At 39.3% G+C, this 26,613-nt stretch overlaps 2 protein-coding genes across 3 annotated transcripts; both read left to right on the forward strand.

Annotated features, from left to right (window-relative positions):
- The first annotated feature begins 12,336 nt into the window (after window positions 1–12,336).
- On the forward strand, window positions 12,337–14,697 carry LOC146633061 (prolactin-2). Of its 2 annotated transcripts, none has more exons than XM_085351973.1 (5): window positions 12,337–12,376; window positions 13,058–13,170; window positions 13,888–13,983; window positions 14,231–14,413; window positions 14,524–14,697. In XM_085351973.1, the coding sequence occupies exons 1-5, from the start codon at window positions 12,337–12,339 to the stop codon at window positions 14,695–14,697; spliced, it is 606 nt and encodes a 201-aa protein (XP_085208099.1). The 2 variants fall into 2 exon arrangements, with proteins under 2 accessions (XP_085208099.1, XP_085208100.1); XM_085351974.1 differs by having other exon boundaries at window positions 13,891–13,983.
- A 1,502-nt stretch (window positions 14,698–16,199) lies between these two features.
- On the forward strand, window positions 16,200–22,161 carry LOC146633062 (dual specificity protein phosphatase 3-like). The gene is made up of 3 exons (XM_085351302.1): window positions 16,200–16,440; window positions 20,791–21,023; window positions 21,303–22,161. The coding sequence occupies exons 1-3, from the start codon at window positions 16,265–16,267 to the stop codon at window positions 21,509–21,511; spliced, it is 618 nt and encodes a 205-aa protein (XP_085207428.1). The 5' UTR covers window positions 16,200–16,264; the 3' UTR covers window positions 21,512–22,161.
- Window positions 22,162–26,613: the final 4,452 nt, after the last annotated feature.

The following is a 26,613-nucleotide window of genomic DNA, read 5'->3' on the forward strand; positions in this document are numbered from 1 at the left end:
TACTAAAGGAGAAAATGAGTGGAGAATGTTTTCTTCCTAACTAATGCTTAATTAACTGCAGCATTTGCACTTTAGATTAAATGACATCTTTTAAAAAGCATTGTTGCCTTAGTGCCTTTCAACTGAACTGTTTCTTTTAAATCTGTATTTCATTAAAGTTTTTCTTGCACAATAGAATGTTGTCACTTATTCTTTGTTTTAATGGAAATCAGTAGCGTGCATGTAACAGCCTGAGCTCATTGATCTCACTATATAATCAGTGGAGTTCCACCGGGGTTCTGTTCTGTTTTCCTTAGGTAGTATTATCAAAAGGCACAGCATTTTCATTCTATGCAGATGATACCCAGCTTTATCTATCCATGAAGCCAGATGACACACACCAGTTAGTTAAACTAGTGGAAGTATACCATCAACACTGACACAAATACAAGAAAACAGCCTTTGAATAGCTGTCCACTGTAGTTAGCACTATTCAATTTAATTCAATTTTATTTATATAGCGCCAAATCACAACAAAAGTCGCCTCAAGGCGCTTCATAAGAGAAAAACCCAACAATCATATGACCCCCTATGAGCAAGCACTTTGGCGACAGCGGGAAGGAAAACTCCCTTTTAACAGGAAGAAACCTCCGGCAGAACCAGGCTCAGGGAGGGGCGGGGCCATCTGCTGCGACCGGTTGGGGTGAGAGAAGGAAGACAGGATAAAGACATGCTGTGGAAGAGAGACAGAGATGAATAACAGATATGATTCAATGCAGAGAGGTCTGTGAACACATAGTGAGTGAGAAAGGTGACTGGAAAGGAAAAACTCAGTGCATCATGGGAATCCCCGGCAGCCTATGTCTATTGCAGCATAACTAAGGGAGGATTCAGGGTCACCTGGTCCAGCCCTAACTATATGCTTTAGCAAAAAGGAAAGTTTGAAGCCTAATCTTGAAAGTAGAGATAGTGTCTGTCTCCCGAATCCAAACTGGAAGCTGGTTCCACAGAAGAGGGGCCTGAAAACTGAAGGCTCTGCCTCCCATTCTACTTTTAAATACTCTAGGAACAACAAGTAGGCCTGCAGAGCAAGAGCGAAGTGCTCTAATAGGGTGATATGGTACTACAAGGTCATTAAGATAAGATGGGGCCTGATTATTTAAGACCTTGTATGTGAGGAGCAGGATTTTGAATTCAATTCTGGACTTAACAGGAAGCCAATGAAGGGAAGCCAAAACAGGAGAAATCTGCTCTCTCTTTCTAGTCCCTGTCAGGACTCTTGCTGCAGCATTTTGGATTAGCTGAAGGCTTTTCAGGGAGTTTTTTGGACATCCTGATAATAATGAATTACAGTCGTCCAGCCTGGAAGTAATAAATGCATGAACTAGTTTTTCAGCGTCACTCTGTGACAGGATATTTCTAATTTTAGAGATGTTGTTCAAATGGAAGAACGCAGTCTTACATATTTGTTTAATATGTGCGTTGAAGGACATGTCCTGGTCAAAAATGACTCCAAGGTTCTAAGATTTTCAGGGCCGAGTACAATAACCTCAGTTTGATCTGAATTAAGAAGCAGAAAGTTAGCGGCCATCCAGCTCTTTATGTCTTAAGACATTCCTGCAGTTTAACTAATTGGTGTGTGTTATCTGGCTTCATGGACAGATAGAGCTGGGTGTCATCTGCATAGCAGTGTAAATGTATGCTATGTCTTCTAATGATGCTGCCTAAGGGAAGCATGTATAATGTAAACAGAATTGGTCCTAGCACTGAACCCTGTGGAACTCCATAATTAACCTCAGTGTGTGAAGAGGACTCTCCATTTACATGCACAAATTGGAGTCTATTAGATAGATATGATACAAACCACTGCAGTGCAGTACCTGTAATACCTACAGCATGTTCTAATCGCTCTAATAGGATATTATGGTCGACAGTATCGAACGCTGCACTGAGGTCTAGCAGGACAAGCACAGAGATGAGTCCACTGTCAGAGGCCATAAGAAGATCATTTGTAACCTTCACTAAAGCTGTTTCTGTGCTGTGATGAGCTCTGAAACCTGACTGAAACTCTTCAAATAAACCATTCCTCTGCAGATGATCTGTTAGCTGTTTGACAACTACTCTTTCAAGGATTTCTGATATGAAAGGAAGGTTGTAGATTGGCCTATAATTAGCTAAGACTGCTGGGTCTAGAGATGGCTTTTTGAGTAAAGGTTTAACTACAGCCAGCTTGAAGGCCTGTGGTACATAGCCGATCATTAGAGATAGGTTGATCATATTTAAGATCGAAGAATTAATTAATGGCAGGACTTCTTTGAGCAGTTTTGTAGGAATGGGGTCTAAAAGACACGTTGATGGTTTGGAGGAAGTAATTATTGAAGTTAACTCAGAAAGATCAATTAGAGAAAAAGAGTCTAACTTAACATCAATGGTACTAAGAGTAGCTGTAGATAATATTACATCTGTGGGATGATTATTGGTAATTTTTTCTCTAATGATAAAAATTTTATTTGTGAAGAAGTTCATGAAGTCATTACTAGTTAACGTTAAAGGGATTGTTGGCTCAACAGAGCTCTGACTTTTTGTCAGCCTGGCTACAGTGCTGAAGAGAAACCTGGGGTTGTTCTGATTTTCTTCAATCAGTGATGAATAGTAAGATGTTCTGGCTTTGCGGAGGGCTTTCTTATAAAGCAGCAAACTATGGGTGAAGGGGTTAAACACATGTGTAGGACTGCTTTCTTGCATTTGCACAATATCTCTAAATAATATCTCTATGTCTCAGAGTAATGCTGAAAAACTAGTTCATATATTTATTACTTCTACTGGCCTACTGTAATTGATTATTATAAAGATGTCCTAAAAGTACTGATGGGGAAAGAGCATGCATATTTCACCCATATTCGCTTTGCTTCATTGCCCCCCTGCTGAGTCCTAAATTGAATTTAAAATCCTTCTAGTCACATACAATGTCTTGAATAATCAGGCCTTATCTTATCTTAAATACCTTAGAGTAGTGTATCACCCCAATAGAGTAATTTGCGTTTCCCTATGATATTGAATAGAAAGCACAGCCTTCAGTTTTCAGGGCTCTCTTCCGTGGAAACATCTCCCAATTTGGATATGGGAGACAACTTTTGTGATTAGGCTTAAGACTTTAAACTCAAAGCTTTTTGATATAGCATATAGTTAGGGCTGGAGGAGGTGACCCTGAATCCTTCCTTAGTTACCCTGCAATAGGTCTAGGCTGCTTGGGGCTTGATGCACTGTGTTTCTACTCCATTTTGCATTTAATCATTAATTAATGTGCTGGCCTTAATTTTTAATTATTAATCATAGGCTCTCTTCCACAGTGTGTATTTTGTCCTATGTTCCTTCCTTTACTCCGACTGGTAGCAGCAGATGGCTGCTTCTCCCTGAGCCTGGTTCTGCTGGAGTTTTTCCCTTCCCACTGTCGCCATGTGCTTGATTGGTGTTGCTTGATTGTTGGGTCTTTCCCTGTATTATTGTAGGGTCTCTTCCTTACAATAAAACCTTGATGTGACTGTTGTGATTTGGCGATGTACAAATGAAACTGAATTGAATAGGACTACAGAAGCATTGTCAGTGACACAAATGCATTGGTGGTGGACTGGGACTGTATACGGCTCATTCCATCCAAAGTCATCAAATTTAAAAAAAAAAAAAAAGAACCCTTCCCACCATCACAAATCGTCCTTAAAATGTTCCAGTTGAAAGATATACTTTCTAATAAGATTCGTGCAAAACTTCTTGTTAACAATATATTAGTTATAGATGCATCAAATTTGTCCTCATATTAACTCACGTTCAGAGTAGAGCGAGAATCTCACACTTTTTAAAGAGAAAGAGAGAAATTCTTCCACAAATAGTGACATAGTTACTGCAGAGTAACAATGTCACTATTTCTGGACAACTGCAGAGGGCGCTCAACAACCTTGTTTTTATTTTGGAGCATAAGTAGAATACAGCCGTTGAGCCCCACACTGCAAAGAGAGGTGCACCTGATGAATCACTCTTATCAGTGCACGCACTCGTGCTGATTGCAACTACTTGCAATTGGTCATCAAACATTGAGTGCAATTTCTGAGCAGCCATCGATGTTTCCTAATCACAAAAAGCTGCAGTTCTATGTTCACTCTAATGTGACTGAGCCATTGGCAAACTGGCAGCAATATTTTTAAACTTGAAAAAAAAATTGGTTCACCTCTTTGCTTTTAGGCTTTTGGATAAAAATGCACAGACCTGCTTTATTTTAAACTCCATGTACAGCTGCCAACTGAGAGAACAATGTTTTGTGTGTTTTTGTGTGGAGATGATTATTATATGTAGCATAATGATATAAGTGGTTATAACTCATTATTCATATATAGGGATTGAAAAAGGCCTGTTCTTGGAAAAAACAGGAGATCCCTCCTTTCAGAGCATTTGAAATTCTATATAATTGGTTTAAAAGCAAAGACAGTCAAACTGATGGTTCCAGGTCTCATTGTTTAACTAAGATCTTATTTTATTTTAACAGAGAAACAAATTGTGACCCTGAAGTAACATTTCTGTAAAGGTTTGATGAGAAAAACTGACATCCCTATAGTAACCCTTAAAAAAATTATCTAAAAATTAAATTTTTAGAAAGTAGCATCAATTGGTGATTATAAATTTCCCATAGCTTTGAATATGACTGCGAATGGTCTGCCTGCAGTTTAAACTGCCAAAAGTCATGTCCACCTCATTTCATCCATTACTTACTGCTACGTGCATTAACTATTCATTTTTGGGAATTAAAGTAGCGGCAAGTTATTTGGGAGCTGAAGAGGAATAAAGAATCTCATCAGGATTTAGAATATCTGCCCTCTATGTGTCACCTCAGTATTATCCCCACTTGTCTTTTTAAAGAAGTCTTTGACACTATTGGACACGGAAAAAAACAAATCTTGATGCAACAGTTCTTTCAAATTTTAGGCCAATCTCATTAAACTTCCTTTCCTGTCCAAAGTCCAGGAGAAAAATTGAAATAAATGAAATATTTCAGTTCAGGTTTACATTGCGCTGAAACTGTGTTTTTAAAAGTTTTTAATGATCTTTTAATAATTGCTGCCTCAGGTAACTGCCATTTTAGTGCTTTTCAACCTTTAGTTTTTCATTTGAGGAACAAATAAATTCTGTTGTAAAAGAACCGCCTTTGAATATTCTAGAAAGTTGATTTTCTTAATCTAAAAGCAACACAGCAGCACTTTTTTAAGACCGGTGAGTAATGGCTGTACATTTCAGGAGAGAACTCTCTAGTATATATGAAGGACAGACAAGAAGCACTGTCTGCTAGAGTTTAACAAATGTCCTCCTCACAAACCTAGGCTTGGATAGATAAGGGAAGCATATCTGCACATAACATGCACCCACGCATCCTTCTTCCTCAGCTGCTGTGTTTATGCTTTCATGTATCTGTCCTGATTCCAGAGTTGGCGTTCAGTTTGAGCTCCAGTCTGCAGTCTGCTCTATTTTTAGCTCTGAGGCAGGAGGTGCTAAGTGAGGCAGCCGTCCCAGAAGTTCACAGTGAAAAGAAGCACATCTCTCTGAGGCACAGCATGATGGGAAAAGGAAACATGGAAAAATGGTGATCCTATACTTTGTCCATTGACTTGCACACCTGGGAGCTTCAGAAGAACCTGTTTAACTGTAACAATTAGCACTATGACTGAGTTAATATGTATCTTTTTAGCCTACATGAGTAAATAAAAAACTGACATTCGTCTGAAAATTGGGTTGCCGGGGTAGAAATATCATGAGTAGATAGGCATAGCACTCCATATCACAACATAACCACTTTTACAGGATGCGCTCATTGAGAAAAAGTCCCACTGTGTTCGGTAATGTTTGGAGAAGTTTGAATTTTGATCTCGTCTTCTTGAAGTATCAAAGGAAAACCCAAGCAACTCAAAGGGATCATGGATTAATAAAAAAGTTTAGCGATTCTGATTCCATTATTTATATCATTTATTGATTTCATTCCTAATTGATCCTTGTGATTTCTCACTGGGCTCTCATTGGCTCAGCTTTGAGAGTCACCACTATCGCTAAGCAGCAAAAACATTACATTTATGCATTTATGTGATCAGTGTTGGTCATTACTCAAAAAAGTCACGTACTACACATATTACACAGAACTGCTTTCTTAAAAGTGATGCAGTAATTACTCCCAGGAGAAAGTAATTCATTACATTACTTGTTATATTACTTTCACGTTTCTCTGTAAAATGACCTGAACTGCATTGTCTCATAATTATCATTTAACATTGTAAACATATAGGGTGTAGTCCCACACACCAACGCAGTTCTTTATCCTTATGAGGACACACATATCATCTTTTTCTTAGGTGGTGATAGCCGCAGTGATTCTACTTTACCTGAACAGGTAGAAACAGAGGCTGCCTCATAGGACAGCCAGATTACATATATGTGACGTTATAAAATATGATGCATTATTTTAGATTAAACAAAATATAAAGGTGAACCCAACCTTAAACATTTGCAGCAGTTATATTAATTAATAATAATATATAATATTATATTATAATGCATTAAGACCTCACAGTCAAAGGGTCAGGAAACAGAGACACACAGTTTTAGAAACTCTGCCTATCTTGCTGGAGACAATAGCTTTATTTAAGATAAGATAAGATAAACCTTTATTAGTTCCACATGTGAGAAATGTTTTGGTCATGGCAGAGAGTACAAAGAAACCTAATAGAATAGAATAAGATAAAATAGAATAACATACTATACAAAATAGATTAAAATACTTTGTTATGTTAGAAAATTGCTCTTGGTAATATTGCACAGGGTGAAACAGGGTGAAAGTTACCATTGTGCATTGGATGTGTGTGTGTGTGTGTGTGTGTGTGTGTGTGTGTGTGTGTGTGTGTGTGTGTGTGTGTGTGTGTGTGTGTGTGTGTGTGGTCATCTGCAGAGACCATGTTGTGGAGTCTGACAGCAGTAGGAAGGAAAGACCTGTGAAATCTCTCCGTCCCACACCGTGGGTGCTGCAGCCACTGAAGGAGCTGCTCAGTGCTGTCACAGTCTGCTGCATGGGCTGGGAGATGTTGTCCAACAGGTATTGACAGCTTAGCCACCATTCTCCTGTCACTCACCACCTCCACTGGGTCCAGAGGGCATCCTAGAACAGAGCTGGCCCTTCTGATCCGCCTGTTCAGTCTCTTCCTATCCCCGGCAGAGAGGCTGCCACCCCAGCAGACCACACCGTAAAAGATGGCTGAGGCCACCACAGAGTCATAGAAGGTCTTCAGGAGTGGGCCCTTCACTCCGAAAGACCTGAGTCTCCGCAGCAGGTACAGCCTGCTCTGCCCTTTCCTGTAGAGGGTGCCTGAATTGTGAGTCCAGTCCAGTTTATTGTTCAGATGAACAATGAAGTACCTGTAGCTGTTCACAGCCTCGATGTCGATACCTTGGATGTTAAGCGGTTGCAGTTGAGGATGTTTGTGCCTGTGGAAGTCTACCACCAGCTCCTTGGATTTTCTAATGTTTTTCTAGTTATATAGAATAAAGAAATAAATTCATCATTGCTTCACAAAATATTAGCATTGTATTAGATGATGTATGAGGTGAGGAAACGTAAAAGTGTAATGTGTCCATATGAGAAATAGGTTCTCAGTATGCTAACATGTCAGCATATGAGTGAGTCATTCATATATACATGTATGCAGTTTAAGAACTTACATACATAAAGAATAAACCATACAATGAAACAATCAACAATGAAACAATCTTTTTTAAAATGCTTATTTTCAAACAGTTTATTTTCATAGAATGAAATTATTAAATTATAAACTAAGTATAACAGCTGCTGGTTGTTAAACAGCGCCTCCACTGGTGGGTTTGGAGCTGAGGAGGACCTCAGGAAGAATCTGCTGCTTTTGCTTCTATGTAGCCAGCGTGGTTGATTTCATCGTATTTTATTGTGCTGAATGTTCACATTGGTTGGGATGACTTTAGGTTTGATTAGGAGTCACATTCAAGTTGAATTTTAGTCCATTTGATTTACATAGCACCACTAACAATTGTCTTATATTATAAAGTAAAAACCCTACAGTAATAGATCAAACAATCCTCTCAGACCAAACACTTGGGGACAGTGAGGAGGAAAAACTCCCTTTTAACAGGAAGAAACCTGACACCTGATGGGAGAGCACAGAAAAATGTTACTGAGATGCAGTCGGGATATTTTAACTCACTCAGAGGGAAAGACAAGAGTGGAGCAGAAGTGCTCAGTGCATGATGGCAGGTTAACCAGCAGTTGTAGCCTGTAAGGATGGGTCACGGACAGCTGATTGATCTGTAACTATAAATAAATATTTATTAAAGAAGAAAGTTTTGTGTCTAATCTTAGAAGAAGAGAGTGTCTGTGTTCTGAATTCAAACTGGGACCTGGTTCCACAGAGGGGCAGATTACATCCCATTCAACTTTTAGAAACTCAAAGAACCACCAGAGTGAACAACTTTCTCTGCAGCAACACAGCTCATGACTTTTTAACAGTGGCTCCCTGTCCTGGTACTCCTATAACATAACCAACACTGTCACATGGGATGAGCCGTGTGGAGAAAATAAATGAGGATCCAAGTGCAGGCACTCGCTGAGATGTGAAGGTGGTTTATTGTAAAATAAAGCACAAGGTGAAAAATGGCAAAACGGAACTAAAGATAATCTGAACTGGGAAAAACTAAACAGCAAACATGAACACGAACATGAGGGAGGGTGAGCAGAGGCACAGGAAGGTGGACGGCAGGGAAAACACACGGAGAATACACAGTAGGGTCACAGTTGACTCACACACAGACCAGCAACTAGTACACGAGTAGACATGACTTACATACACACAAAAGAACACAGGGAGATTACAAACAGGTGGGGAACACAGCTGGGAGTAATTGACAAGACGAGACAGGGGAAGCAAAACTGAATACACTGACATCAGACATGAACCTTCAAAGTAAAACAGGAAACGAGACAATTCTCAAGACACAGACTTGACACTGAACTAAAAGGGACACCTGGAAAACTCAGACCCGATACTGACACAGAACCAAAACCTACGAACAAACAAAGACATCAAGAAATCAAAGATTAACAATACAAAACAGAAAACGCTGGGTCACCGACCCAAGACCGTGACATTGCAATCTACACTACAGCTCAAAAGTCTGAAGTGAATTAGAAACGTCTTATTTTCTCACAACAGTGAAATTCTCTTTAATGTTTTACTAAATTATTGGAAATGTAAAGAAATATAAACAATCACTGGTAACATTTATCATAAGTAACGAATGAGATTTAGTGAAATATCTACATAAGTGCACTGTTATGTGGTAAAGTTTCACAGGATTATTTGCAGATAGTTATGAATCCAGGATAAACACTGTGGGCTCCAGGAGACGGGGCAGAGGTACTGCAGGCTGTCTGAAGGCACACTCACACACTGTCACAGAAGAGTGCAGGGATCCAAACAAGCTGACTCCAAACTTTTACATGTGTACGTGTGTCTGTAACTGATCAGGATTTTTAGTTGTGTCTATCATCAAAAACTGAGTTGAAGTGTTTTAACTCTGATGGCAAACTCTCCCTAACACGTCCACTTCATGCATGCTTCCTGATCTGTCACGCTCATCAGTGGCTCATGGATGTCTGTACTTGACCACAGAGGCAGAGCATCGTTCAATCCTGTTCAAATGTGTTGTTTTCTGAAAACGTGTAAATCCTGTTTGATGTTTAGTGTGGGATTATAATATTATCTTATGCCATGTTATACCCCTGATTAATGATTGTGAAATTATTATGTAGTTTTAGTTTGCATTATTCTCCTGAATTAGAAGAAGGTGATAACTCTTGCATTAGTTAAACTGATTTGCATTACATTAGACTGCTGATTTATTGTGAATGGATGATATTGTTTTATGATGCACTATACTGCTGAGTTAAGAAGAGAATATTGTGTGCAGAGAGTCAGGGCCTTGGTGCTCTGATAGCAGAGGAGACAGAGCACATTCCACAGGAGGTTCACCCCACCACCTTGTTGGGAGCAGAAAAACAAGGAGCCGAGGTCATAACTTAGGCGCTGTGTGAGAGAAAGAATGTGAATGTTTAGGCTTTTACGACTAGGTGTGGGCCACTAGAGGCTATAAGAGTTTGAGTAACCCTCCACCAGTTTGAGATTTGCTGTGACCCTCTGCATGCATGTCTCCCCATCCGGATGGTTTATGCTCATAAAGTGTTGAATTGTATGGAATTAAAGATTGTTGATTGAGCATTGATACACCGAGTATTGTCCTTCCTTCAGCCCAAAGATCGAAAGAATTGGGAGGATTTAACATTAGTAACAGCAAATTAGTCAGAAATGTAAAAATATGAATGTTTAACAGTAACTTTGATCATGAATCATGGATGGGGTTTAATGAAACATCTACACGTGTACAGAGGCCCGTTTTCAACAATAACACCTCATTTGTTCCATTATGTAACCAACTGTCTGTTTATCATGTTAAAGCCCAACTAATCAGTCAACAAACTTTTATCGAAGGACATCAACACTGACCAAAATTATTTCGTCAACTAAGATAGTAATACATTTTGTCACATTAGAGTCTTGAACGCCCCATTTTCTCTTCCTTATTGTGATTACATCAAGTTTGCACTTTTCTATAAAAACACTGGCACTCACATATCTTCAAAACCCTCGGGGTTTTTTTCTCAGTTTCACAAATGGAATAGTTTTTATTTCTTAAAATAAAAAATAAAAAAATGTTTCCCCTTTTGTAGTTTAATTGAAATTAACCGCAAAATCATCGAAGACTTAAACTGGTGTGTTTAAATTCAGCAGTTAGTGCAAGTTCGACTTTATATTAAGACTTCAGTATGAAACCATCTTTGAAACAGCTTTCAGTTCAAGCAGACGTGTCAGGTGAGTATTTGAACCAATGAATGTGGATCAGTTCTACAGTCATCGGTCTATCCCAGACCATCCCAGCTTGCAGGGCAGATTATCGACTACGCCTTGAGTGGGGGTGGGGTTAACATTTTGCACAGTCTGTTGTCTTTTGTTTGTTGTTGGCACAGTTTGTATTGTATTACAACATTATATATGTGCATTTGTAGGAATTCTTCATGAGCCAAAAGAACATACTCCTTAATCTTAATTTTGTTCCTTCCTAAATTATCAAAAGTCCTTTAAGGAACAAGTGAGTGTAACCATTTACTCTTTTAAGTCCATTTTTTGACTGAAATGTGAGCCAATGAAGAAAAATTAAAATGGGAGAAACATGAACCGTCTTTCTAGGCCCCGTTCTGCTTCTTGTTGTCGTCTTTTCAGCTGAAGGTTTTTCAAGAAGGTTTTACAACAACCTGATTAATAGCTGAGAATAGAAAACACAACTTGAACACACAGTTTTCCAAATTGTAGGAGATGAAAGATAGCAGTCTGACATGTTTTTAATGTGAGTGTTAAATGACACCTGAATAAAAATCTTCACAGTGTCACCGTTTTGGCCAAGGTAATGACATCAATACTAAACATCTTATTTGACACCATCTTTCTAAGATTTATATACAAAGTACAATAACCTTGGTTTTTCTGAATTTAGAATTAGAAAACTAATTAGAGGTCCAGGTCTTTATGTCGGTAGTTTATTTGTGTCATTTGGCTTCATAGACAAGTACAACTGGCTATGCTGATGAACGCTGATCTGAGGCCAAGAAGAACAAGCAGAAGCCATAAGAAGGTCATGACTAACCTGCAGTAGTGTTTCTGTGCTATGACGAACTCTGACTGCAAATCTTCAAATTAGTTGGATTTTAGAAAAAACAGAACCTGTAAAAACCATTTCAGACTTAAAAGAACAATAAATATCAAGAGTAGAAAAGTTGAAGCTGGAAACTTGAAATACTAAAAAGTACACCTGAGAAGCTGTTGGTCAGTCACGTGAACCTGCAGGTGCCACCGTGCTATTACAGAACATTAATGTTTTTATTTATTCAGTCAATTAAGAGTAAGGAGGGACGTTTTCCACCTTCATGCAACACACACAAACACACACAAACACACACAGAGTTGTCAAACTGCAATTACGTCCTGTTGCATCCATTCAAAGCCCCTCTGCCATGTTTCTCATTATAAACTGGTTCCAGCACGTTCTTGGTAATTAGCACAGAGTCACCCTGCTGCTGCATAACCAAACGACCGGAGCCAAGAAATTATAAAATGGAGGCACAAAGGAGCAAAAGGCAAAAGTGACAAGAAGACGAGGAACCAGAAGCTGACGGACGGCAAAAGAAGAGAGATGGCTCAGAGAAGAATCAGGGGAGGCAAACTCGTGATGGGTGAGAAGAGCTCAGCCAATACAAAGCTTCATAGTGCTCTACAGATCATTTACTTGCTCAAAAAATGTAAAGAAATGAAAAACATTAAACCTGAGATTCTACCCATAAGAGGATTTTAGCTTAATTACAGTTAGAACCAATATTACCAGTTTGCTCACCAGCTCACAATCAAAGTTTTGGTCTTTAGCAACCACATTTCGGAAATCTCTCGCACAAATATTCATTTAAATGTGAAAGATTTGGAAGACAAAAGTTACCATACATCAGAGATGTAGTATATATATGATATGAAAAATTATTCCTTCAATCATTCATCTTAGAAAAATAATTTACAAAGATGTGAAATAACCTGCTTTTATTTTTTGTTTATTTATGATTCACTGCACCAGATTTAATAATATTATGAGTATAAAGCCACGGCATTGCTCAAATTCTATTATTGTTGGTTTGGCAGCCCTTAAGAGGACAGTGCTAATAATAATGATAAATGAAAACTTTTATTTTAAACTTTTACAGCTATTTGTATGAGACCTTTTATAGAACAGGTTATAAATGTAGCTGAAAGACTGCTTGAGGAGTGTACTTATTAAATAAAAGGAAAAAAGCCAAAAGGACACCAAACTGTGGCCCTGCAGCTGCTTTCTCTAACTCTGCCTCCGCTCATCTTTTCATGCTTCACAGCGTTGTGTGTGGTGGCAATGTGCAGAGCCGTCCCCATCAACGACCTCATCTATCGAGCCTCTCAACAGTCTGACCAACTGCACGCGCTCAGCACGATGCTCACCCAGGAGCTGGTCTGTACCTGTGTGTGTGTCTGTGTGTGTGTGTGTGTGTGTGTGTCTGTCTGTGTTTGCACTGTAAATAAAATGTCACAGTCTCCCTAAACATAAAAAACACAAACTTCCTGTTTAAACGCTGATGCTTCCTTATTAGCTCGACATGCAGTGCAGTGGGTCTGCTTGAAGCTGCCTCATTAGCAGTTTTCTAAGTTACAACATTTGGTTAAACTCTTGAAAAAGCAGCAGCCTTTGTGTTGAATTAAAGCCTGCCAAGCAGTTGTTGGTTATAAGGTAAGTTAAGATAACCTTTATTAGTCCCACACTTGGGAAATTTGTTTTGTTACAGCAGAAAATATGTATGGTCATAAGTGTAAGATGTCTCTGGCAAAAGGTCGGCAGCCTTAACCAGGTTTCCTTCATGGGTCGACCTTCAGGATCAATAAAGTTTTATTGAATTGCGCTGAAAAGTGGATAGTGCAAAGTTATATAGAAAAATTAGAAAAACACTGGAATAAGATAAGAATAAGATACTGTACACAACTGTACACAATAGAATAGAATAGAATAAAATAAAAATACTATATACAATAGAATAAAATAAAATACAAATGCTATTTTCAATTGAGTATAATACAACAATGCCAGAAAAGAGTATTGCTATCAGTGATCAATAAAAGTCAGCATGCTAAAGCCTGAACAATCTGTCTGATTTTTTCCCATTTACTTAAACAGCAGGGCTCTGAAGTATTCCCTATAGACAGGGTTCACGCGTGCCACACCTCCTCTCTACAGACCCCCACTGACAAGGAACAAGCACTTCAAGTATCAGTAAGTCATTTTACTTCAACCTTGCCTACTCTCCGTCACACTGTTGCTATGTCATATCTCTGATATCTTCAATATCTCTGCATCTCTGCTCACACAAGGCACAATTTATTCAAGAGCCCCTTCAAACAGTAGTTTAAAGCCAACGAGAACAAAGGTGTCTTCATCTCACTGAGACATTATGTGCACACATGTTTTCCTCTGTTTTCCCAAAATCTCCTTCACCTTATTGTTTGGATTTCTCCTCTAGGAGTCAGATCTGTTGTCCCTGGCTCGCTCCCTCCTGCAGGCTTGGTCGGACCCTCTTGTAGTCCTGTCCTCCTCTACTAACGTCCTCCCGTACTCAGCCCAAAGCACCTTATCCAAAACTATCCAGAAGATGCAGGAGCACTCCAAAGACCTTAAGGATGGCCTGGATATACTATCTAGCAAGGTGTGTGGGCTGCAAACAATAATTTCTGAATATGCATTTATTTGAACCAAGAATATTTAAAAAATAAAGTCAAATGAAAATAATTTTTCCCGGACTCTGTTTGTGTCCAGATGGGTCCAGCTGCTCAGACCATCACTTCACTTCCATTCATAGAGACCAATGAGATCGGCCAGGACAAGATTACCAAACTGCTGTCCTGCTTTCGCCGGGACTCGCACAAGATCGACAGCTTCTTGAAAGTCCTGCGCTGCCGGGCAGCAAACATGCAACCCCAGATGTGCTGAAGAGTGGCTGTCCAGCCTGAATCTGTGAAAAGATTGTTCTTACAGCTTCTATTGCTTATCAAATAGAGAATTGCTCATGATAGAAATTTGCTGTCTTAGATATTATCTGGTTTGCTAATTAGTAAGCTTTTTAGGCTTCAGGGATTAAGGATAAGGAGGAATTATAAGGCAGGAAACTATCCATGGTTTGACTCTTTTAGCACAGTGAGTAAAACAGTGATCTTACTTTCCACTGAGCTAATTCTGTGTGTAAAATCTCTGTGACTCCTCCTTGTCTTTTCCTTCTGTTGCAGCAGAATCCCCTGAAAGCTAATCTACTAAAGATGAAATCTAGGGCTTCAATGAAGAGTTATGTTTTCTTCCTAACTAGTGCTTAGTTGATGAGAAACTGCAGCATTTGACTTGAGTCGTGTCTTTTAAAAAGCTTTGTGAATTCAGTGCCTTTTAAGTAAACGATTTCTTTAAAATCTGTATTTCAATAAAAAAAAATCTTGCACGGTGAAATTCTGTTATTTATGTGTTTGTTTGTTTTTTCATGGGAAATGCAATACCTGTGGAAAGAATAGGAATACACTCAAGTTTCTTGGTGACCATAGACTGTATACAAAAGACAGACCTCACAGACGTTTCACAGTGGTCTTACCTACAGAATTGTTGATTCACATTTTAAAGCGTCAATTTGACAGTATTTATGTAGAGCAGTATTCGAGCCAGAAACAACCATATTTGGAAGATAGGGTGTTGTGCTAAGGTCATCAGCTGAAGCTAGGTGCTATAGGTGTATGGAGTGTCTAAAAACAAAGGTAGCCGCTAAATAACAGGCTAATAAAACCCTAGGATTTTGCTGACAATATTCAAGTACAAACTACAATATTTACACAAAGCCAGACGGGCTGTGCCACAGGCTGAGAAGCTAGCAAATAAGTTTAAATCAACTTGACCTGACTCACAATGATGATAACAGTTGCAATATATATATATATATATATATATATATATATATATATATATATACACACACACACATATATCTATCTATATATATATATATATATATATATATATGTACTCCCGCATTATAAGGCACATTAAACGAAACAAAACAGTCAGATAAGTCAAACTTTACTTAACTCATTCTTCTTGCTTTTTCTACTTCCGTACCATTAACTGTTTAATGCTGAATTCTCTGGCAGCTGCTCTATTCCCATGTTCTGCTCATGAAAACAGGGTTTGATCTTTAGTTTCATTTTATAAACTGGACTTATTTTTCTACAAAGGTTTGAACTTTGAGAGTATTTAAACAAGAGAGAAAAGTGTGAAAATGTAATAACACTTATTATTATTATGATACTCTAATGCAATTTTCTCCTCTTTTCTCTCCCACCATGGTGGGGACCATTGGCCCAGGGCCGCCCATACGGGCGCTCCGGCCCTGTCGGTGGGTTTAATCTACCCCACACTGAGCAGCGCGCTGTTCAGAGCAGCAGAGCGCTCCATCAGCCTCGTAAGCCGATACCTATCTGCCACGTTCATTCCTTCTCGGCGGATCCACTGCTTTGCTTCGGACATGAAGAACAAACATAACCAACAGGTGAAGACATCGGCTTCCAACCGATTCGACATGTCCAGCTTTGAGGTGTCACTCCAGCAACTCAACGATCTGTTGACGGACGAAAGCGGCTTCTACAGCTGGCCAACAAAACACTTCCACGAGGTCTACCCGAGGATATACGTCGGCAATGCGTGAGTCATTGTTGTCATGTATAAAGCGCTTTTTATAGACAATACAAATCCTTCATTATGACCACGTGTTTGTAAAAAGCCTGTATCATTCTGAAAATGTGCTCATACGTGCAGGATGCACTATGAAACTTACAGAAAAATATGGAGAATATGAATGAAGTTATTATTGTTATTAGATTATACCTATATGACGAGGAAAGGTCAGGCTGCAGAGAGGATTCACTGAGTAATGAAAGATGTAAACACATCATTGCATCTGTTTGCTTTGCACGAGCACGCTTCACTCATGCGCTGTAGAAAGATCTAGACGCTCCAGAGAATGAATACTTTAGCTTGAGCTTACTAAAAGGACTTATTGCTGTTAACCAGCACTGTCACATATATGACATATTTAGATTTGTTAAAAATCGTATGGTATGGCAAAATCCATTTTTTCTCTTGTCTGAGTGTGAAATAAAATAAAAGGATGCAGGAAACCAACCAGCATACCATGGCCTTCACAGTCTGTTTAATTTTTGAAGAGGTGGAGGGGAGAGGGAAAAATGGTAGGAGTGGAGGAGTTTATAAATAGCTCATGTTCTTAACCTGCAGAGCATCCACAGAGGCATGCTCTACTTTTACTGATTTCTGCATGGTCAGCATTGATGGCACACTGAACTGTGTTGAATTAATTTTTTTGAAACGATAAACTATACCTCAGACATCCAGGGTGTCTGAAATCATGTTTTATTTGTAGCCTATAGCATGTTTGAACAACAGACGTCGACCCAAAGTTAGAGACGGACACATTTATTTTCCAGTACTCCAAAAAGTACAGTTTGAAAATACACGAAAAGCTAAGAGGTGTCTGTTATAGTACTGTAGAAAATCAAAATTACAAAATGTGTTTCAGAATTTGTAAATTGATGAGCTGATTCATCACATAAGTCAGTGCTTTCCCCTAAAGCTTATAAAGCCCCTCTATAAGTTAAACGTATCGGCAATTGAAATACAAATAGAGGGCTGCATGTTAAGGAAAGTGAAATACAGGCCAACGTAGAGGGATTGGTTGAAATTTACTTCAGTTAAATGTTATTAATATAGTACCAGTCATCTCATTGGGCTTTATATTATAGAGAGTGAATGATCTGTATTAGTAGCATGTGGCAACAGTGGGGAGGAAGAAAGACAAGACAGACATAAAAAAGGAAATAGGACAAAACACTAAGTTCATTTGCCATGGGGGAGGAGCTTGCCTAGTTAAGCATGCACTAAGAAGGATGAGTACAAGATGCCAAAGACACCCAGAAAACATGGTTACAACTCTCATCTCCCTGGTGACAGCTGGTTGAAGTACGACCGCACATGTTTACATTGTTTCTGCACAGAGAAGAAGGGTAATGAGACCGTCTCTGTGTAATGAGCATTTTTAAAACAGAAACTAACCCAGTTGGTAGATGGTTGTAAACAGATGGCCACACAATGTCTTTTGCACTTACTCAGATTCTTATAAGTGGAACATTTAGATGTGCATAAGCTACTTATGCACAACCAGAACTTCTCTGTACATAACGTACACAACGTTAGCACTATAAACCCAGGGATGCAACCAGGTGATTATGAAAATGGTTAGCTCAATAGAACAATGACACAATGTTTGTATTTTACTTCTCTTTTTTCCAATAAGAATGTTTGTTTTAACTGTAATACACAATGATATAGCAGAAACCTGTTCTTGAACACAATCTTTGTCCTGCTAGAAAGTCTAAGGAGGACATTCAAATGAGGTTCAAATGGTGATATCTATGGCATCAGCTGAACTTGTTTTTGACTTATTTATCAAACAGGAATGTTCCAAAGTATTTTTAGTTTACCCCGATGATGTTAACAAGTTTGTCTCAAAATGTAGACTTCAGATGTTTAGCTGAAATCTTTCATTGTATATTACATGTGTGGAGTTTAAAAGAAGTAAGTCTGTCGCAGATTTGACCTCCAAGACGTTAAAGAATCTTTCAGTTGATGTCGGGTAGTTTTTGGAGCTTGATCGTTGGTAGAAACAATCTTTTTTTTCTTTTTCAAAATTGTCTTTTAAGACTGATTATACAAATGACATGAAGCATGTTCATGAAGCTTTAGAGGCTCTGATTCAGTGGAATCAGACATTTGTTTAACTTTGTTCATAATCTCTGTGATAGCTAGCCTAAGTGTTAGCTTACTGTAGTGAAACATTTGCTGCTAACACGTGACACTACATGGCGTCTTCTTATCTCACGCTCAGAAACACTCTTTCCCCCCAATAAACATAACCAATTCTAAAAGGTAGTCACAATGTTTATTAGATGACAGATAATCATGTTTTTTAATCATATAATATAATTGATAATTAAAAAGTACTGGAATTCTAATGAATTAATGCTAATGTTAAAGTTTGAGGTAAACATCATTTGAATTCCTTCACAGCTCTTTAATGTAAGCTGTATGCAGTGAGGAATATTCTAGATTTGAAAGAAAATAAATTTTACATGGCTGACTCTAAAAGCTTTACAGCAGCACTTTTGTTTTTTAGACCTGTGAGTCATAGCAAGACCTCTCTAGTATATGTGAAGGACAGAGCAGAAGCCCTCTCTGTTAGATCTCAACAAATGTCCTCCTCACAAACATAGGCTTGGATAGATAAGGGAAGCATATCTGCACATAACATGCACCCACGCATCCTTCTTCCTCAGCTGCTGTGTTTATGCTTTCATGTATCTGTCCTGATTCCACTGAGCTGGCGTGCAGTTTGAGCACCAGTCTGCAGTCTGCTCTATTTTTAGCTCTTTACATCTCTGAGGCAGGAGGTGCTAAGTGAGGCAGCCTTCCCAGAAGTTCACAGTGAAAAGAAGCACATCTCTCTGAGGCACAGCAGTGCATTTATATGATGGGAAAAGGAAACATGAGACAGAAACATGAGTGACACTACACTTCCTTCTTTAGCTTGCAGTCTTGTGTTCTCCAGAAGAATCTGTTAAAACTGAAGAAACACCATCAGCAACAGCTCAGGTTCATTAACCTGTAATTGCTAGTGAGCATAGACTGTATATAAAAGATGAATACAGTCACCGTGATATCAACCACTGGTTAGGGATGGGCCTTTGTGAAGGTGCTAAAAGCAAGGGGTGGATCTGACTATTATAACTACTGATATAATCCTTGTTTGACTTCATCAATGGAGTCCATGAATGTAGATGTTTATGTAGACTGTTCTGGAGATTCACAGCCCATAGTTACCTGATTCAGAAAAACATTTATTACCTTGTTGCAGAATGAATAATGAATGAACAACATGAATTGTGTTTTGTGTTGTAAAAGCAAGAAATGCACAGGTGTTGTTAATGTTGGCTTATTTCCATTAAGTCACACTTAGCCAGCAGGCTTCCATAATATATAGTTTAAAACAAATCACAGTTTGTCTGGAGCCATGTTTCCATATTTAGTTTCTCAGTTTTAGCACCGTTACCTTGAAATTATTTCATTTGATAGTCTGGCGTCTGCTGGCCTCTGCTGGACACTCCCAGCACTCCTCCTCACAGCCAGACTGCACTGATTTCAGTGCATGAATTAACTGCATGTGAAAAAATTGTCATTAGATAATTGCCAATGTTTATAATGAACTCAACAATGGTGCCATTCAAAGCAACCTAACTGCCAGTTTTAGCCATGAATGGGTATTTTGTTTACTCTTCGTGCTTGCTGCAGATAAAGCTTGAGAGAATAGGAACCAAATGCGGATAAATGAAAGCCAAGGACGTAGTTCTGTGCAGCAAACATATCTAACAGTGCAAAGACAGGAAGCAAGACAGATACTGGCAGCACATCAGTAAGCAAGGGAGGCGGGTTTGTTCTTTTAGTCATAATTACTCTTTTATTCTACTTTCAAATTCAATTTTAATTCTCTAGTATCGTGTCACAGTAATCTGCAGAAAGGACCTACAGTATCAGAGAGAAAGCTCCAACAATCAGATGATCCCATAAGATCAAGCATTTAGCAGTGGTGGGGAGGAAGAACTCATTTTTAACAGGAAGAGGCCAACAGCAGAACGAGGACAGTCGTCTGCTGTTTCTGGTTGGGAGTTGAGAGGAAAGAGATGACTACAAGAAGATCATATAGACAAACTGAGGTTACACAAAATTTTATGACATGCATTGTTTGCGATTGTGGCGAGTCCAAAGCCACACAGCGTAGAAATTTCACGAAAACCTTTTGCAGTAGTCCAAGCACTGAGTAACAGGGGTCAGACTGTGTTTAGTGTGTTGTCACGTTGATATTAAGCACAACCTGTAAGGTCCCCTTCATATTGCATATTTGCTTCTGTTCTTTTCTTGATGCAGATTTGTGGCGACGAATGTGATGCGCCTGAAGCGCCTGGGCATCACCCACATCCTGAACGCTGCAGAGGGAAACTCCTTCATGCACGTCAACACCAGTGCTGAGTTCTATGCTGGCACAGGCATCATCTACCACGGCATACCGGCCAGCGACACAGACCACTTTGATATCAGCATTTACTTTGAAGAGGCGGCCGACTTTATCGAGAAGGCTCTGGCGTACAAAAACAAAAAAGGTCAGAATAGAGGAGCACACAGATGTATGTGAAGTATTTGAAAAAATACAGTCATATCACGCTAACTGCAAGAAGTTCTCGCCAGTCAAGACGCTGGCTAGAACAAAAAAGAAAGACAATGTTTGCCATTAGGTTGTAAAAGGAGTGGCAAGTTTCATAAGCTTCATACTTTGAGGCCAACACGTATTAGATTAGAATTAGATTTGTCAGGTGATAACTTTGCACAGGTTTGAGGGCTTTTGATCAAACTGTAACACCTGCATCTCTTTTCCTCTGTAGGTAAAGTGTACGTCCATTGCAGGGAGGGCTACAGCCGCTCGCCTACCTTAGTTATCGCCTACCTGATGCTGCAACAGAACATGGACATCCACACTGCTCTGGCCATGATCCGACAGAAAAGAGAGATCGGACCCAACGACGGCTTCCTTCGGCAGCTCTGTCGGCTAAACCAGAGGCTGTCCGCTGAGGGGAAGCTCTGGAACAAATGAGGCAGGCAGGAAAGCATGCTTATGCTTAATCGCACACCCGTCCTTTCACTTGTTCTACAGCCTGAACGAGCCACAAATATGTGAGGGAGTGCCTGCTAAACATGGAATTTAATGTGTAAATTCGGGTACACTGAATTCCCAGCATGTTTACAGGGTCTCACGTCTGTGAATATTACGTTCATCTGAGCTCACCTCGTATTTTTCAGATCCAGTCTGTGTAGCGTAAATATTTTCCTGTTGCTCACTGTTTCAGAGAACATTTTAAGATTAAGAAGTAAATGTTGATATACATTTATATATGTTGAAAGTGGTGAAAATTTAGATAGTATAGTTCTGTGTGATACTGTCACCGCCTTTTCTCATTGAAGCTTCCTTTCTCTTCCGCCCTCGTGGGGTCGAGCCCTTAGTGTTGGCTTCTCTCCTGAAAACACTGCCAAATGTCTCAGTGGCAGCCGCTGCCGAAGGGGACTTCAAGTGGATACTGTGATTTTTCAAATCGAATCAATGATTTTATTGCACTAGTTGGAAAGATATAATAGCTATTTTTCAACTTCTAATACTCTGACACTTATGTACAATATCGATGTTTAGTATATGCTTTAGGTAAGTGCACATATTCTGACCTCACATCTGATAGCCTGCCTCAAAAGTATTTTTCAGTCTAAACATCATTCTACAGTTATTGTGCTTTATAGAGAAATGTTAAAATGTTTTACATTGCCAGATGGTTACCTTTTTATTAAAGAGAAACTAATGTACTTTAATATTATTGGACCTGCTAAAAAGAACTAATTATTTATGAGAGTTGGATGAAAAGATTGACTGTAAAACACAAACCTACAGCTGCCAGTTAGCTTAGCACAAAGGAAAATGCTACGCTGTAGCACAGTAGCTAATATAAATATCAGAAGAATTATAGTTAGACATTTTGGTATATAGTATTTTTGTAGAAATTTAATCAAACAAGGAAAAGCATGTTAAATATTGAGCTTTACAGTTTTGTGTGTACCATTATGCAAAGGTAGGCTCTTTGTTTTGTTTTTTCTTTTTCTTATTTTTCAAGCTATGCTAGCTACCTGCTAAAAGTAGCTTTGTACATATTTAGTATACAAACACGTGGTATCAGAGAACTTCTAATACAGAGCTCAACAGTAACATACTCCCTTTTTTTAATGGTTTAGGTTCCATTTTTACCACTGATGTTTCAGAAAAACCTTAAATATTAACATTTGGGTCATGAATCCAGCTAACAGGCTACAAGATGAAACATGACCATGAAGAGATTTGATTTTTAATCCCACTACAAATACCAGATACCACATCAAATGATCCTTTTCATTATCCCAGTGCTGTATAATAGTTATGAGTAGTTAAGAATATCCTTTTTGAGCTTCTCCTGTGCGTGTACGTGTGTGTGTAGTGGAGTATAGCTTAAATAATGATATGATACAGTGCTTCATTTGTTGTTGCAATCACTGTTCTCCCAGTTTCTGAGAAAACCCCCCACAAATCTAAAATTTGAGGGTATCCATAAATCACATTTTTCAAAATAAAAGGGATAGAGATAAGCGGTACCGTTCAATTTGTTGTTCCTTTAGCCATTGAACTCCTTTTGCTTGCAGTCATTGAGGACCATCTTGCAAGTGCCCTCTGTTGAGCTTCTAACTGAAATACAGCTAAATGAGATTAACAGGACGTTGAATTGTGCTCCCTTATTGGCCCCAGTGGTATCAATCCAATCATCTAACTCTCATCATGACCATGAAACTATTTTTCAATTCCTTTAATGTTAGCTTTGGGAGATTTGAATTCTTCCACTGAGCAACTCTATAATTGTAAACTGATTGTAATGTTAATACTGCCAAAACAAGACAATTATTTGCCAGTTGCTTCTCAGTCAACGCCTTTTGCACATTTGTATGTTCATATGAGTGTTTTTGTCAAACTATATCTAGTTTTATATACGGCAGCATGTCAAAGTAACACTTTTAGCCCTGTGTACACACAGCTGTGTATATCTGTGTATATCTGCTGAGTCATGGTGTGCATTATTAAGTGTGCATTATTAAGTGTGCATTATTCCTCACAATGTGCATTAGTCTGCCTGTGACTTGTGAATCATCATGTGCATTACTGAGTAGTGGTGATATAACTGGTCATGTCAGTAGACTTTCCGATGATGACACTGCTCTTATGAAGTGCACTTTATCCAATGACGCTGGTGATTGTTGTAGCTCTCTTTTCATATATTCATAAATAAATAAATGAAGTAAACATGGCTGTCTTTCTTTAATGTGTGGCTTCTTTCAAAGGAAAATATCTCAGGTGTGAGATCTCAGCATGCCAAGATCCACAGCTAGAATAGATTACACAATACATAATTCAATTCAATTCAATTTTATTTATATAGCGCCAAATCACAACATAAGTCGCCTCAAGGCGCTTCATAGATACAGAGAAAAAAAACCCAACAATCATATGACCCCCTATGAGCAAGCACTTTGGCAACAGTGGGAAGGAAAAACTCCCTTTTAACAGGAAGAAACCTCCGGCAGAACCAGGCTCAGGGAGGGGCGGGGCCATCTGCTGCGACCGGTTGGGGTGAGAGAAGGAAGACAGGATAAAGACATGCTGTGGAAGAGAGACAGAGATTAATAACAGATATGATTCAATGCAGAGAGGTCTGTTAACACATAGTGAGTGAGAAAGGTGACTGGAAAGGAAAAACTCAATGCATCATGGGAATCCCCGGCAGCCTACGTCTATTGCAGCATAACTAAGGGAGGATTCAGGGTCACCTGGTCCAGCCCTAACTATATGCTTTAGCAAAAAGGAAAGTTTGAAGCCTAATCTTGAAAGTAGAGATAGTGTCTGTCTCCCGAATCCAAACTGGAAGCTGGTTCCACAGAAGAGGGGCCTGAAAACTGAAGGCTCTGCCTCCCATTCTACTTTTAAATACTCTAGGAACAACAAGTAGGCCTGCAGAGCGAGAGCGAAGTGCTCTAATAGGGTGATATGGTACTACAAGGTCATTAAGATAAGATGGGGCCTGATTATTTAAGACCTTGTATGTGAGGAGCAGGATTTTGAATTCAATTCTGGATTTAACAGGAAGCCAATGAAGGGAAGCCAAAACAGGAGAAATCTGCTCTCTCTTTCTAGTCCCTGTCAGGACTCTTGCTGCAGCATTTTGGATTAGCTGAAGGCTTTTCAGTGAGTTTTTTGGACATCCTGATAATAATGAATTACAGTAGTCCAGCCTGGAAGTAATAAATGCATGAACTAGTTTTTCAGCGTCACTCTGAGACAGGATATTTCTAATTTTAGAGATGTTGCGCAAATGGAAGAACGCAGTCTTACATATTTGTTTAATATGTGCTTTGAAGGACATGTCCTGGTCAAAAATGACTCCAAGGTTCCTCACAGTGTTACTGGAGGCCAAGGTAATGCCATCCAGAGTAAGAATCTGCTTAGATACCATATTTCTAGGCTTTTCAGGGCCGAGTACAATAACCTCAGTTTGATCTGAATTAAGAAGCAGAAAGGTAGCGGCCATCCAGGTCTTTATGTCTTTAAGACATTCCTGCAGTTTAACTAATTGGTGTGTGTTATCTGGCTTCATGGACAGATAGAGCTGGGTGTCATCTGCATAGCAGTGAAATTGTATGCTATGTCTTCTAATGATGCTGCCTAAGGGAAGCATGTATAATGTAAACAGAATTGGTCCTAGCACTGAACCCTGTGGAACTCCATAATTAACCTCAGTGTGTGAAGAGGACTCTCCATTTACATGCACAAATTGGAGTCTATTAGATAGATATGATACAAACCACTGCAGCACAGTACCTGTAATACCTACAGCATGTTCTAATCGCTCTAATAGGATATTATGGTCGACAGTATCGAACGCTGCACTGAGGTCTAGCAGGACAAGCACAGAGATGAGTCCACTGTCAGAGGCCATAAGAAGATCATTTGTAACTAGGGATGGGTATCGTTTAGGTTTTATCCGATACCGGTGCCAAATCGGTACTTTTGAAACGGTGCCGGTGCTCAAACGGTGCTCAAACCGGTGCTTAAAGAATGGAGAACACAAAATTGGTCCAAAAACCTCTCATGTTCAGCTGGTTTTTGTAAAAAGATAACAATGTTAGCCTTTTCTGCAGCTATGGGGCATATAAGGTATCACTCTTGGCTGGAAGCAGTGCTTAAACAATGGAAAAAACACAAACTTTATCCAAAAACCTCTCATGTTTAACTGTTTCCCTCTTTTTCTTTGGTCATTTTAGCCTTTTTGGCCAGGGTGAAGGGAGTATCTGCCATCAAACAAGAAGACATGTAGCTATGATGATGTTTGCTAGTTCACCTTACCTGCATTAATGTAATAACGTGGTTAGCCTACTCAACGTAAATTACACACGAACAACATTAAGCTACTCACGCAGAGAAGAACGGCTGCTGCTGCATCATCATCCTCATCATTTCTGCTACACTGGCAGGGCTAGGGGCCAGGACTCTCCTCTTCAGGTTTTTGGGGGATGTTGCTAACTCCGGGTCCGATAACAGGCACCACACCCGCAGTAGATGCGCTCGGTGTGAGGTCTCGCAGCAAGCTATCAAATACAGCGCATTTCTTGGCTTTTAAAAAAAAACGCTATGCGTTGCCAGGTGTTTCATCGGATTCGAGGTGTTACCTCCTTTGACAGTATCACAGTATCAGCTTAAAGCACTTGTTGCTGCTGAGTTTGCATATTTTGCTATGAAGTACAGCCAGACTTTCGACCGCTTCGCCTTGGGCATTTTTAATCTGTAGCTCTGCTCTAAAAGAACGTACGTACCTGGACCCGCCTACTATCCTCGGAAACGTAAAATGATTGGCTAGAAGTGTATCACAGCTCAGGAAAAAAAAGCACCGAAATAAAGCACCGAAATGTGCGCTGCTTTTCGGTCTGGTTACTACCGTTTATGTCAGAACCAGTGCCATCATGGCACCGGACACCGGTACCCATCCCTATTTGTAACCTTCACTAAAGCTGTTTCTGTGCTGTGATGAGCTCTGAAACCTGACTGAAACTCTTCAAATAAACCATTCCTCTGCAGAT

Source organism: Diplotaxodon limnothrissa, linkage group LG4, assembly GCF_057381915.1.
Source record: "Diplotaxodon limnothrissa isolate DT_005_m linkage group LG4, D_limnothrissa_male_GT1.1, whole genome shotgun sequence".
NCBI lineage: Eukaryota > Metazoa > Chordata > Actinopteri > Cichliformes > Cichlidae > Diplotaxodon > Diplotaxodon limnothrissa.